This window comes from Oncorhynchus nerka, linkage group LG26 (genome assembly GCF_034236695.1).
Source record: "Oncorhynchus nerka isolate Pitt River linkage group LG26, Oner_Uvic_2.0, whole genome shotgun sequence".
Taxonomy (NCBI): Eukaryota; Metazoa; Chordata; class Actinopteri; order Salmoniformes; family Salmonidae; genus Oncorhynchus; species Oncorhynchus nerka.
Window position 1 is genome coordinate 27,389,377 of NC_088421.1, and position 14,854 is coordinate 27,404,230.

General features: G+C 45.2%; 1 protein-coding gene across 1 annotated transcript in view; it reads right to left on the reverse strand.

Annotated features, from left to right (window-relative positions):
* LOC115125699 (voltage-dependent P/Q-type calcium channel subunit alpha-1A-like) overlaps positions 1-14,854 on the reverse strand; it is a 71,978-nt gene that overhangs the window by 2,254 nt on the left and 54,870 nt on the right. Inside the window, exons 6-17 of the mRNA XM_065010946.1 lie at positions 14,395-14,582; positions 12,256-12,359; positions 11,936-12,051; positions 10,071-10,157; positions 9,487-9,693; positions 5,804-5,916; positions 5,481-5,593; positions 4,829-4,960; positions 4,540-4,612; positions 3,414-3,531; positions 3,208-3,275; positions 2,067-2,170 (exon numbers count right to left, since the gene is read on the reverse strand). Of these exons, the coding sequence (XP_064867018.1) occupies positions 2,067-2,170; positions 3,208-3,275; positions 3,414-3,531; positions 4,540-4,612; positions 4,829-4,960; positions 5,481-5,593; positions 5,804-5,916; positions 9,487-9,693; positions 10,071-10,157; positions 11,936-12,051; positions 12,256-12,359; positions 14,395-14,582 (1,423 nt within the window). The remainder of the gene's footprint in view (positions 1-2,066; positions 2,171-3,207; positions 3,276-3,413; positions 3,532-4,539; positions 4,613-4,828; positions 4,961-5,480; positions 5,594-5,803; positions 5,917-9,486; positions 9,694-10,070; positions 10,158-11,935; positions 12,052-12,255; positions 12,360-14,394; positions 14,583-14,854) is intronic.

Consider the following 14,854-nt stretch of genomic DNA (forward strand, 5'->3'; position numbering starts at 1 on the left):
CTCTAGCTCACATTTTGTTTCTGTTGCACAAATTCTATTGCACTGTCTTCAGGGTATCTACACATCTCTCCATTCATTCTACCAAACACAGACTGCCCTTCAAACGAAGGCAGTTTCTATCTACAACAAGGCAGAGAGACAATCATAGCCACATGTTCTCTTACAGCGGATATCTCAAGTCACAAACCGTTACCCAGGTCTTCTTGTTGTCATGACATGTTTACAACATGTGTTATGTCATCATTATAATAGTGTTATGTCATCATTATAATAGTGTTATGTCATCATTATAATAGTGTTATGTCATCATTTTTATAGTGTTATGTCATCATTATAATAGTGTTATGTCATCTATATAAATAGTGTTATGTCATCATTATAATAGTGTTATGTCATCATTATAATAGTGTTAAGTCATTATTATAATAGTGTTATGTCATCATTATAATAGTGTTATGTCATCATTATAATAGTGTTATGTCATCATTATAATAGTGTTAAGTCATTATTATAATAGTGTTAAGTCATCATTATAATAGTGTTATGTCTTCATTATAATAGTGTTATGTCATCATTATAATAGTGTTATGTCATCATTATAATAGTGTTATGTCATCAATATAAATAGTGTTATGTCATCATTATAATAGTGTTATGTCATCATTATAATAGTGTTAAGTCATTATTATAATAGTGTTATGTCATCATTATAATAGTGTTATGTCATCATTATAATAGTGTTATGTCATCAATATAAATAGTGTTAAGTCATCATTATAATAGTGTTATGTCATCAATATAAATAGTGTTAAGTCATCATTATAATAGTGTTATGTCATCAATATAAATAGTGTTAAGTCATCATTATAATAGTGTTAAGTCATCATTATAATAGTGTTATGTCATCAATATAAATAGTGTTAAGTCATCATTATAATAGTGTTATGTCATCAATATAAATAGTGTTAAGTCATCATTATAATAGTGTTAAGTCATCATTATAATAGTGTTAAGTCATCATTATAATAGTGTTATGTCATCAATATAAATAGTGTTAAGTCATCATTATAATGGTGTTATGTCATCATTATAATAGTGTTAAGTCATCATTACAATAGTGTTAAGTCATTATAATAGTGTTATGTCATCATTATAATAGTGTTATTTCGGCCTTGTGAAGGAGGGGTCAGGTAAAGTGTAACCCATTTAGATCCAGAGAGAAATCTTCTTCCCAGAGTCCCAGACAGGGACTCAGAGTATCTCCTAACCTGCTTTAGCAAGTGTGGAGATTCCAGCTTGGAAAATCCCTGCTTGCAAAGCTATTATATCATCCACATATGCGGATGAATGATATGGATTTATACTGGCATGGTGGGGCAGTGCTAGGAATGACATCACAGTCACCTCATTAGTGGAATCCATTCCTAGTATTGCCCTATCAGTGCACCTTTAGCTGTCTTGCAGACTAGGAAACATGACCAAGACACAACACACAACAACAGTCAACACACCACACAAAAGTACACATCAAAAGTGGGCTACGTCAGAGATTGACTGAGTGTGTGTGTGTGTGTGTGTAAGTATTTGCTTGCATGCATACGTGTCCATGTTTCAGAGTAGAAACAACAGTTTTAACCTTGGTATAATAATAGTGGTGGTCAACTCTATGTGTGATATTGGCAGTGTCCCTACATCCTCAGGCTCCCCTGCTGTGACATTATAAGGGCTGTGGACCGTGGACACACTGTGAACTTCACCATGAGAAAACAGAGAGCTGCAGAGAAAGGATCTAAGACTCACTGCTTCCTACTGGAGGAGGAGATCAAACACTGTGTGTGTGTGTGTGTGTGTGTGTGTGTGTGTGTGTGTGTGTGTGTGTGTGTGTGTGTGTGTGTGTGTGTGTGTGTGTGTGTGTGTGTGTGTGTGAGCAAGTACGCAGGTGTCTGCAGGTATGTACGCAGGTATGTGCAGCTGAAGAGTGAACACACTAAGAGAGATGAGGGGGCAAGGATGAGAGAAATAACAGAGAGAGATATGGAAACAGAGAAAGAAAGAGAGATACTTACGCCGCTATGGACAGGTTGGCTGCAGACTGAGGGCTGACTTCGGCCACCTCCTTGGCTTTTTGCAAAGCATTTTTCTTGGAAGCGGCTTCCTCTTCCTGCTCGTCCTACCAAAGAAAGCGAGTGGGAGAGAGAGAGGGGGAGGAGGGGAGACGGGAAATACATAGGAGGGAGAGAGAGGGGGGATAAAAAGCAGAGATAGAGGAGGTTGATAAAGATGGTAGACAGAGTGATAGAAGAGAGCAATGACCTTTATAGATATGGTTATAGAAAGGAGAAAGAGCGGCGTTGACAGATACAGATACACGGAGATACAGAAGAAGAGGTGAAGTGAAGAGGGCTGACTCCGGCCCCAAAATCAGGCCACGCGAGAATATAGCGTGATGCAGACCATGTGGGGATTTTTTTGTATGGCGACAATGAGAGAATTTTGAATTTGGTCAATATAAAATGTAATTGCTAATTGGCAAAGTGGGGCTTATTTGATCGAATGTTTAGGTTATTACTGTCACACCCTGGCCATAGAGAGGCTTTTATTCTTTATTTTGGTTAGGCCAGGGTGTGACTAGGGTGGGCATTCTATGTTCATTTTCTATGTTTTTGATTTCTGTGTTGTTTGGCCGGGTGTGGTTCTCAATCAGGGACAGCTGTCTATCGTTGTCTCTGATTGAGAACCATACTTAGGTAGCTCTTGCCCACATGGGTTTTGTGGGTAGTTATTTTCTGTTTAGTGTGTTTTGCACCTGACGGAGCTGTTTCGGTTGTTTCTTTTGTTCCTTGTTGTATTTAGTGTTCAGTTTATAAAATAATGATGAACACTTACCACGCTGCATCTTGGTCCTCACCTTCTTCCACCAACGGCCGTTACAATTACTGATATAAGTGGACGCACGTGGTATGCCTGTTGTTCACATGCATATCTGCCCTCTCATTGGCTAGAATGTTCCCGCCTTACCCGCCTGCCTTCCGCCCCTTGCAGACATGTATTCCCATTGTTAGAGCATTCAGTCCAATATCTGTCAATATACAGATCATTTTTAATGGGGAGCTAGAGCTGACAGGGTGAGAGGTCATTTCCTGAACTGAAGGGTCATTCTATTTGACCCCAGTAGGCGTGGCTCGGTCATTGTACAAAGTACTGTACCTTAGTGAGTTCCTGTGCGTTGGCCAGATTGTCCACAGCAATGGCCAAGAACACATTCAGCAGAGTGTCTGAGGGCAAAGGGTTAAAGACAGAAACTACACTGTGTGTGTGTGTGTGTGTGTGTGTGTGTGTGTGTGTGTGTATGTGTATGTGTATGTGTGTGTGTGTGTATGTGTATGTGTATGTGTGTGTGTGTGTAAGGATACAGTTGCCGAAAAGTGTGAGCACGATGAAGAAGACTGAGAAGACCATCCCGTTGTTGACTCCTCCCTGAGATTCTATTCCATCATACATGACCATGTTCCAGTCTTCTCCGGTCAGGATCTGGGGGAGAACACACTCCTAATAAACATGTAGGATTTGGGGGAGAACACACTCCTAATAAACATGTAGGATTTGGGGGAGAACACACTCCTAATAAACATGTAGGATCTGGGGGAGAACACACTCCTAATAAACATGTAGGATCTGGGGGAGAACACACTCCTAATAAACATGTAGGATCTGGGGGAGAACACACTCCTAATAAACATGTAGGATCTGGGGGAGAACACACTCCTAATAAACATGTAGGATCTGGGGGAGAACACACTCCTAATAAACATGTAGGAGCTTCATTTTAGGCACTTTGCTATAGCAGAAAAAAACAGCAACAGGAAATGTGAATTATTATGTATATTATAATTACTGGACATTTTTGTAGGGGTTGATCAATTTTTCGTTAGGGCAAATCAAGTCTGACATTTTGAAGTGGAAATTATACACTTTAGATGCCTTTTAATACCTTGAATACACTACAAGTTTGCATTTTCTGCGGAGCGGGACATTTCTCAGGAACAAAAGAGTGATAAAATGAAGATCCTACATCTGTACACACACAAACACTCATACACTCGTACTACTGTACACATACACTCTTATACACACACACAATCTTATACACACACACACACACACACACTCTTAAACACACACACTTAAGCACACACACTCTTATACACACACTCTTAAACACACACACACTTATAAACACACGCTTTGCACACGTTAGGACTGCTTATCTTGGGACTGCTTACACTCTCACCTTTCCCTGCCTTTACACTCATCTATCCTCTTTCTTTCTCTCCTATCCCCCATTTCCAGTGTGCTACCACTCCCACTCCCATTTCCAGTGTGCTACCACTCCCACTCCCATTTCCAGTGTGCTACCACTCCCACTCCCATTTCCAGTGTGCTACCACTCCCACTCTTCTTCTGCCCTCTTTTCTCATTCCTTTATCTCTTTCCTTTCTCTCCCCTCTCCACTCCCCCCTCCCGTCTTTATCCACTCACCTGGAACACAGTCATTATTGCTGCAGGGAAAGTATCAAAGTTGGTCGAGGGAGTGCCAGATTCAAAATTAAACCTAGAGGATAAACAGAGAGAAATTGAGGAAGAGAGAAAGAGAGAGCGAGAAAGAGAGAGCGAGAGAAAGATAGCGAGAGAGAGAGAGATTAAAGATGACACCAAACAGTCAGATACTGAAGATAAAGAGTGACAGGGGAAGGGGAGGAACGGGGAGGAAGGGGGAGGAAGGATGAAAGGGGCAAGAAAAGAGGGGAATAGAAGAGGAGGTACTGACTGTCCTCCGAAGAGTTGCATGCCCAACAGAGCGAAGACGACGATAAAGAGGAAGAGGAGGAAGAGCAGGCTTATAATGGATTTCATGGAGTTGAGCAGAGATACAACCAGGTTCCTCAAAGATGCCCAGTACCTGACAGAGAGAGAGAGAGTAGTAGAGAGAGGGGGGGAGGGGCACGGGAGAGAAATCACACCAGCAAGATTTGTGACCTGTTGCCACAAGAAAAGGGCAACCAAAGAAGAACACACACCATTCTAAATACAACCCATATATTTTCCATTTTGTACTTTAACTATTTGCACATCGTTACAACACTGTATATAGACATAATATGACATTTTAAATGTCTTTATTATTTTGGAACTTGTGTGAGTGTAATATTTACTTTTCACTTTTTATTATTTATTTATATTGCTTTGGCAATATAAACATATATTTCTTCCCATGCTAATAAAGACCCTTGAATAGAACTGAGAGAGTTGGGGAGAGAGTGTTGGAGAGAGGAGAGAGAGCTTGTGAGAGAGAGAGAAAGAGTTTAAAAAAGCCTATAAATGTCTAATTGCCTTTCATAGTCGTTTGTTAATGAGACATGCTGACAAACAGATTGATAAGATATCCGATACAGAGGTTGACTCAGTCAGTAGAGACTTACTTGGTGACTTTGAAGATTCTCAGTAACCTTAGAGCTCGTAATACACTGATACCAAAGGATGTCCCAGGCTGGATAAAACCCCACAGCACCTCGAATATGCTGCCACATATTACCTGCCACACACACACACACACGATTAGTGGTGTTATCCAAAACATGCGGTCAAAAATATGTAAGTGTGTGTGTTTACTGTATTGGTGTGTGTGTGTGTGTGTGTGTGTGTACGTGTGTGTGTGTGTGTGTGTGCGTGCGTGCGCGTGCGTGCGTGTCCGTGTCACATATGCACCGTGTGTACCCTAGAGTAGACGAGTTCCACCACTCACAATGCAATCAAAGCAGTTAAAGGAGGAGTGAAAGTAAGGCTGTGACCCCAGTCCATAAATCTTTATACCCATCTCAGAAATGAAGATACTCAAGAAGACGAACTCTGCAAAGTCTGGAAGAGGTGAAAAGAGAGAGGGAACAGGGTGAGAGAGAGCGGGAAAGATCAGACATGAATGAGCAGGAAAATGCAGGAGGATGATATCGAAAGAAAATAAATAAAGAAGGTCAATTCACTGTAAGAAGCAATCAAAGAGGCAGAAAGACTGTCAAGGATCCCTCTGGAACGTTCATTACACACACCTGTCCCCTGTTCCCACTGATTAGTACTTGTATAAGTGTGCTCTTTGGTTCCCATTGGGCTGTCCATTATTGTTACTATGTCCGTTGGTGCGTGTGAGTACCTGTGCTGTGTGTTTTGGCCTTCATGCCATTGTGGATTGTGCAGATGATTACGGATCTTGTCCAGTGTGTTAATCATTGTGTGCGTGTGTTATTTATTAGAGGTTCTCCTCTCTCTTTTGTTTGGGTTTCAACTCTGTGTTTTTGTTGCGTGTTTGTTTGGTCGTCGTCCCCTTGCCTTTACACGGCACGGTGTAATTTGGGGCTTGATGAAAAACATTACTACACATTCCTGTGTCTGTCTCCCGAATCTCCTTTAAGCCAATGTGACAGAGAGGTAGAGAGAGAAATAAAGAAAAGTATCTAGAATTTCCATCCTTCATATAAGAGTGTATGTGTACAGTAGTATGAGTGTATGAGTGTCTGTGTGTGTACAGGTGTAGGATCTTAATTTTATCCCTCCCTCCCTCCCTCCCTCCCTCCCACCCTCTCTCTCCCTCCCACCCTCTATCTCTCCCTCCCTCCCTCCCTCCCTCCCTCCCACCCTCTATCCCTCCCTCCCACCCTCTATCCCTCCCTCCCTCCCTCCCACCCTCTATCTCTCCCTCCCTCCCTCCCTCCCTCCCTCCCACCCTCTATCCCTCCCTCACTCTATCCCTCCCACCCTCTATCCCTCCCTCCCTCACTCTATCCCTCCCACCCTCTATCTCTCCCTCCCTCCATCTCTCCCTCCCTCCATACCTCCCTCCCACCCTCTCTCTCCCTCCCTCCATACCTCCCTCCCACCCTCTATCCCTCCCTCCCACCCTCTCTCTCCCTCCCACCCTCCCTCCCTCCCACCCTCTATCCCTCCCTCCCTCCCCCCACCCTCTCTCTCCCTCCCTCCCTCCATCTCTCCCACCCTCCATACCTCCCTCCCACCCTCTATCCCTCCCTCCCACCCTCTATCCCTCCCTCCATACCTCCCTCCCACCCTCCATCCCTCCCTCCCACCCTCCCTCCCACCCTCTATCCCTCCCTCCCACCCTCTATCCCTCCCTCCCACCCTATATCCCTCCCTCCATCCCTCCCTCCCACCATCTATCCCTCCCTCCCACCATCTATCCCTCCTCCCACCCTCTATCCCTCCCTCCCACCCTCTATCCCACCCTCTATCCCTCCCTCCCACCCTCTATCCCTCCCTCCCTCCCACCCTCTATCTCTCCCTCCCTCCCTCTCTCCCACCCTCCATCTCTCCCTCCCTCCCTCTCTCCCACCCTCCATCTCTCCCACCCTCCCTCCCTCCCTCCCACCCTCTATCCCTCCCTCCCACCCTCTATCCCCTCCCTACCCTCTATCCCTCCCTCCTACCCTCTATCCCTCCCTCCCACCCTCTATCCCTCCCTCCATACCTCCCTCCCACCCTCTATCCCTCCCTCCCACCCTCTATCCCTCCCTCCCTCCCACCCTCTATCTCTCCCTCCCTCCCTCTCTCCCACCCTCCCTCCCCCACCCTCCCTCCTCCCTCCCTCCCACTCTCTATCCCTCCCTCCCACCCTCTATCCCTCCCTCCTACCCTCTATCCCTCCCTCCCACCCTCTATCCCTCCCTCCCACCCTCTATCCCTCCCTCCATACCTCCCTCCCACCCTCTATCCCTCCCTCCCACCCTCTATCCCTCCCTCCCTCTCTCACACCCTCCCTCTCTCCCACCCTCCCTCCCTCCCTCCCACCCTCTATCCCTCCCTCCCTCCCTCCCACCCTCTCTCCCTCCCTCCCACCCTCTATCCCTCCCTCCATACCTCCCTCCCACCCTCTATCCCTCCCTCCCATCCTCTATCCCTCCCTCCCACCCTCCCTCCCTCCCTCCCTCCCACCCTCTATCCCTCCCTCCCACCCTCTATCCCTCCCTCCATACCTCCCTCCCACCCTCTATCCCTCCCTCCCACCCTCTATCCCTCCCTCCCATCCCTCCCTCCCATCCCTCTCCCACCCTCCCCCCTCCCACCCTCTATCTCTCCCTCCCTCCCTCCCTCCATCCATCTCTCCCACCCTCTATCCCTCCCTCCCTCCTCTATCCCTCCCTCCCTCTATCCCTCCCTCCCACCCTCTATCCCTCCCTCCCACCCTCTATCCCTCCCTCCATACCTCCCTCCCACCCTCTATCCCTCCCACCATCCCTCCCTCCCTCCCACCCTCTATCCCCCTCCCTCCCTCTATCCCCCTCCCCTCCCTCTCCATCCCTCCCTCCCTCCCTCCTCCATCCCCCTCCCTCCCCTCCCTCCCTCCCTCCCTCCCTCCCTCCCTCCCCACCCTCTATCCCTCCCTCCCACCCTCTATCCCTCCCTCCCTCCCACCCTCTATCCCTCCCTCCCACCCTCTATCCCTCCCTCCATACCTCCCTCCCACCCTCTATCCCTCCCTCCCACCCTCTATCTCTCCCTCGCTCCATACCTCCCCCTACCCTCTATCCCTCCCTCCCACCCTCTATCCCTCCCTCCATCCGTCTATCCCTCCCTCCCACCCTCTATCCCTCCCTCTATCCCTCCCTCTCTCCCACCCTCCATCTCTCCCACCCTCCCTCCCACCCTCTATCCCTCCCTCCTACCCTCTATCCCTCCCTCCTACCCTCTATCCCTCCCTCCCTCCCACCCTCTATCCCTCCCTCTCACCCTCTATCCCTCCCTCCCACCCTCTATCCCTCCCTCCTACCCTCTATCCCTCCCTCCTACCCTCTATCCCTCCCTCCCTCCCACCCTCTATCCCTCCCTCTCACCCTCTATCCCTCCCTCCCACCCTCTATCCCTCCCTTCCACCCTCTATCTCTCCCACCCTCCATCTCTCCCACCCTCCCTCCCTCCCTCCCTCCCTCCCACCCTCTATCCCTCCCTCCCACCCTCTATCCCTCCCTCCCTCCCTCTATCCCTCCCTCCCTCCCTCCCACCCTCTATCCCTCCCTCCCTCCCACCCTCTATCCCTCCCTCCCTCCCTCCCACCCTCTATCCCTCCCTCCCTCCCACCCTCTATCCCTCCCTCCCTCCCACCCTCTATCCCTCCCTCCCTCCCTCCCACCCTCTATCCCTCCCTCCCTCCCACCCTCTATCCCTCCCTCCCACCCTCTATCTCTCCCTCGCTCCATACCTCCCCCTACCCTCTATCCCTCCCTCCCACCCTCTATCCCTCCCTCCCACCCTCTATCTCTCCCTCGCTCCATACCTCCCCCTACCCTCTATCCCTCCCTCCATCCATACCTCCCTCCCACCCTCTATCTCTCCCTCGCTCCATACCCCCCTCCTACCCTCTATCCCTCCCTCCCTCCCTCCATCCATCCATACCCCCCCCTCCCTCCCAGTGTGTCTACTCACAGAGGAAGTCTGAGAGTGGTTCAGGCTGGTCGTAGTGTACTACAGCCACACACATGGTGTTAAGTCCCACCAGACACAGTACACTCCAGTAGAAATACGGGGTCTTCACAATGCGTCGGATGAAGAAACGCAGACGACGCTCCCTCTTATGGAAGTTAGAGCCCTCCAGCTTTGAACTCTTCAGACTGGCCCGCGCAAATGGAGAACCTGGGAGGAGAGGAGAAGAATGGGAAAAGGAGAGGGGGATAGTGGAGAGGGGAAGAGTGGGAAGAGGAGAGGGGGATAGAGGAGAAGAGTGGGAAGAGGAGAGGAGATGGAGGAGAGGAGAAGAGTGGGAAAAGGAGAGGAGGATGGAGGAGAGGAGAAGAGTGGGAAGAGGAGAGGGGGATGGAGGAGAGGAGAAGAGTGGGAAGAGGAGAGGGGGATGGAGGAGAGGAGAAGAGTGGGAAGAGGAGAGGGGGATGGAGGAGAGGAGAAGAGTGGGAAAAGGAGAGGGGGATGGGGACAAGAGTGGAGAGAAAAAACACATTTGGTTAGCATGTAACATCTTGTGTGTGCGTGTGCGTGTGTGTGGTGTTTCTTACCCACTGCCAGGTCTCCATTCCCATCCTCTGGGTTAAGGAGATCTGTTTTGTTCTTGTGGTTTTTGATGGTGGGTCTCCTGCGGGTGCCTGAATGGGAAAAATAGAACACAGTGACGCACAACTGCTCACTATAGAACACGCAACCAAACACTGGCACAGAAGCAAAGATGCTACATTTACACTAGTGAAGATGCTACATTTACACTAACAAAGATGCTACATTTACACTAGCAAATATGCTACATTTACACAAGCAAAGGTGTTGCATTTACACTAGCAAAGATGCTCTCGTTACACTAGTAAATATTCTACATTTACACTAGCAAAAATGCTACATTTACACTAGCAAATATTATAGATTTACACTAGTAAAGATGCTACATTTACACTAGCAAAAATGCTACATTTACACTAGCAAATATTATAGATTTACACTAGTAAAGATGATACATTTACACTAGCAAAAATGATAAATTTACACTAGAAAATATGCTACATTTACACTAGGAAAGATGCTACATTTACACTAGTATATATGCTACATTTACACGAGGAAATATGCTACATTTACACTAGTATATATGCTACATTTACACTAGCAAAGATGATACATTTAGACTAGAAAGATGCTACATGTATACTGGTAAAGATAATACATTTACACTAACAATGATGCTACATTTACACAATGTTATATTTTCTCATTGTCTGTCTCTATATACATTCTAACATCATATCTATGTCACTACACACACACACACACACACACACACTTGGGTAAATACCGTCAAAGGCATCAGGGTCTTCATCATCTGCTAAGATCACTTCTTCTATAGGAAGCAAAAGTCAAGTAAACAAAACAGGGAATGTATATGGCAATATGTAACATATATAACATAAATATATAACATATATAACATAAATATATAACATCAATATATAACATAAATATATAACATATTTAACATAAATATATAATGTATATAACATAAATATATAGCATATATAACATAAATATATAACATAAATATACAACATATTTAACTTAATTATATAACATATATAACAAATATATTTAATATATTTAACATAAATATATAACATATATAACACATATATATAACATATATAACATAAATATGTAACATATATTACATAAATATATAACACAAATTACATAAATATATAACATAAATATATAACTTATATAACATTAATACATAACATAAATACATATCATATATAACATAAATAACATAAATAACATAAATATATAACATATATAACAATAATACATTACATTAATAGATATCATATATAACATAAATATGTAACGTACATAACAAAAATATATAACATATATAACAGAAATATATAACATATATAACATAACATAAATATATAACATAAATATATAAAATAAATATAGAACATATATAAGATAAATATATAACATATATTATAGAAATATGTAACATATATAACATAAATAACATAAATATAGAACATATATAACATACATATGTAACATATATAACATAAATATGTAACATATATAACATAAATATATAACATATATAACATAAATATAGAACATATATAACATAAATATAGAACATATATAACATAAATATAGAACATATATAACATAAATATGTAACATATATAATATAAATATGTAACATATATAACATAAATATATAACATATATAACATAAATATGTAACATATATACCATAAATATATCAAATATATAACATAAATATGTAACATATATAACATGAATATAGAACATATATAACATAAATATGTAACATAGGGTTCCATGTATGTTTTGTGTGTAGTTCTATATGATGATAATGTACCTGCTTTACAAATCCATTCCAGGTATCCATTGAGCTCTCTCTCTATCTGCTGCTGTCTCCTCAGCTTTAGAAACTCACTCCTGTTCTCCACTCGCTCTCTCTCTTTGGCAAACTCCCTGTGGTAGACACACACACATATCAACACACACATATCAAATGAAACACATATAGATGTATACAATGACATATACACAGACATATTGTATACACACACACACGCACACAAAATGCACACACATGTCCCACACACACACGCACGTGCGCCCACACACACACTCTCCCACACACACACATGCGTGCACACACACGCACTCACTTACCCAGACAGTACACCCAGGACCAGGTTCAACATGAAGAAAGAGCCGATGATGATGAGGGGAATGAAGTACATCCAGTTCCACGTGCTCCCTGAGGCATCGTTGCTCTGCAAACACACACACACGCACACACACACACACACACACACACACACACACACACACACACACACACACACACTAGTAATTCATCTTTCCCTTGTTTGACTAGAGAGGTTACACTGAGATGTAGATTTTATAAAGCCAAAAAATAGCAGACCATTTCACGACCTTTTGATGAACTGGGACGGGATCACCACAATACGGGGATAATTAGGACATTGTTTTATACAGTATACTGTCCAGAGTATCTGCCATATAAACAGTTCAGCTGCACAGAATGTAACGCTCTTCCTCTCGCTTTTTCCCTCACCCTTTCTCTCCCTCTCTCAACCCTCCATTTCCCTTCTCTCTCCAACCACCCTTTCTCTCCCTCTCTCAACCCTCCATTTCCCTTCTCTCTCCAACCCCCCTTTCACTCCCTCTCTCATCCCTCCCCATCTTGCTGTATTTCCCCCAAAACAGAGTCCATCACAGAATGTAATGCCCTCCCTCCCTCCCTCCCTCCCTCCCTCCCTCCCTATGTCTGTGGGCGTGTCTGCTGTTGCTCTATGCTGCAGCCTTTTTATCCATTAAACTTTCAGCACTTTCTTCCTCAGCAGCTGCAAGAATAACTCTGACTGCACAGCCCTGTTAAATATAGAGCAGCACCACCACCGAGTGAGACTGATGGAGGACAGCGAAGAAGGGAAGAGGTGGGGGAAAGGGGGAGAGGGTGAAGAGGAAGGGAGAAAGGGGGAGGGGGTAAAGAGGAAGCGAGAAAGGGGGAGGGGGTGAAGAGGAAGGGAGAAAGGGGAGGGGGTGAAGAGGATGGGAGAAAGGGGAGGGGTGAAGAGGAAGGGAGAAAGGGGGAGGGGGTGAAGAGGAAGGAGAAAGGGGGAGGGGTGAAGAGGATGGGAGAAAGGGGAGGGGGTGAAGAGGAAGGGAGAAAGGGGGAGGGGTGAAGAGGATGGGAGAAAGGGGGAGGGGGTGAAGAGGATGGGAGAAAGGGGGAGGGGGTGAAGAGGAAGGGAGAAAGGGGGAGGGGGTGAAGAGGAAGGGAGAAAGGGGGAGGGGGTGAAGAGGAAGGGAGAGAGAGAGTGAGTAATTGGGTGTGGTGAGGTGGGGGGAGTAGGAAGATGCAAAGAGGAATGGAGATGGAGAGACAGATTAAGGAAGCAGAGAGAGTGAGGAAAGAGAGATGTGTGAGAAAGAGAAGAGGGGGAAGAGAGGGAAGGGGGAATATTCAATATGGGCCCATATAGACTGCTGTGGATGGGACTACACTCACATCCCCCCACTACCCTCATCCACCTCTCTGTCACCATAGCAACCATTGCCACTGGCAGCAGGGCCCTATTCACTGTTTCTTAGGTATGGGCACACAATACAGCATATGAGTAAATGCTATGGGCATATTTGTATAGCAGTGAAACATGTATTATATGAATTGGTGGGTATTTACCATGTAATTTACTAGTAAATACCATAGAAATCTATTATCCAGGTTGTAGTTGCCCCACATATTTAGGATCAGCTTATCCTGCCTCAATTCTAACCGAAACCTGAACCCAATCTCAAACCCAAACCGAAGACTAAACCTGAACCCGATCTCAAACCCCAAACCAATCCTGAATCCAATTTTTTATTTTTTATTATAACTTTATTTTACTAGGCAGGTCAGTTAAGAACAAATTCTTATTTTCAATGACGGCCTAGGAACAGTGGGTTAACTGCCTGTTCAGGGGCAGAACGACAGATTTGTACCTTGTCAGCTCGGGGATTTGAACTTGCAACCTTTCGGTTACTAGTCCAACGCTCTAACCACTAGGCTACCCTGCCACCTCCAATCCCAATCCCAAACACAAAACCAAACCCGATCTCAAGCCAAACCTAAACCTAAAACCAAACCCAAACTCCTGATCTTAAACCCAAAACCAAACCCGATCTTAAACCCTAACCCAACTACAGTAACTCACATAATAGTCCAGCTCTTTAACCATCAATTAAATACCATAATACCTCTAATACAGAACCACTGTGATGTGAAGTACCGTAACTCACATAGTAGAGTAGGTCAGTCCATCCCTCCATGGTAATACATTGGAAGACAGTGAGCACGGCAAACAGGATGTTGTCAAACTGGGTGATGCCGTAGTTAGGACCCAGCCAATACTTTCGACACGTGGTCCCGTTTGGACATAGTCTCGACGGGGCTTCGGTCCCACATGGAACTTCCTCACGAATCTCATCTACAGGTGTACAGACAGTTTGGGGATCAACATGTTATTTAAGAGCTAGATCTTCTTTGATTCATTTTGAATTGACAGTCTTTTTGTCACTGATTTAACTGGCATACTGATTGACTGACTGGCGACTGACTGGCTGACTGACTAACTGGTAGAATGACTGGCATACTGCCTGACTGGTATGCTGACTGGCACATACTGACTGGGTGACTGACTGGCAGACTGCCTGACTGGCATACTGCCTGACTGGTATGCTGACTGGCACATACTGACTG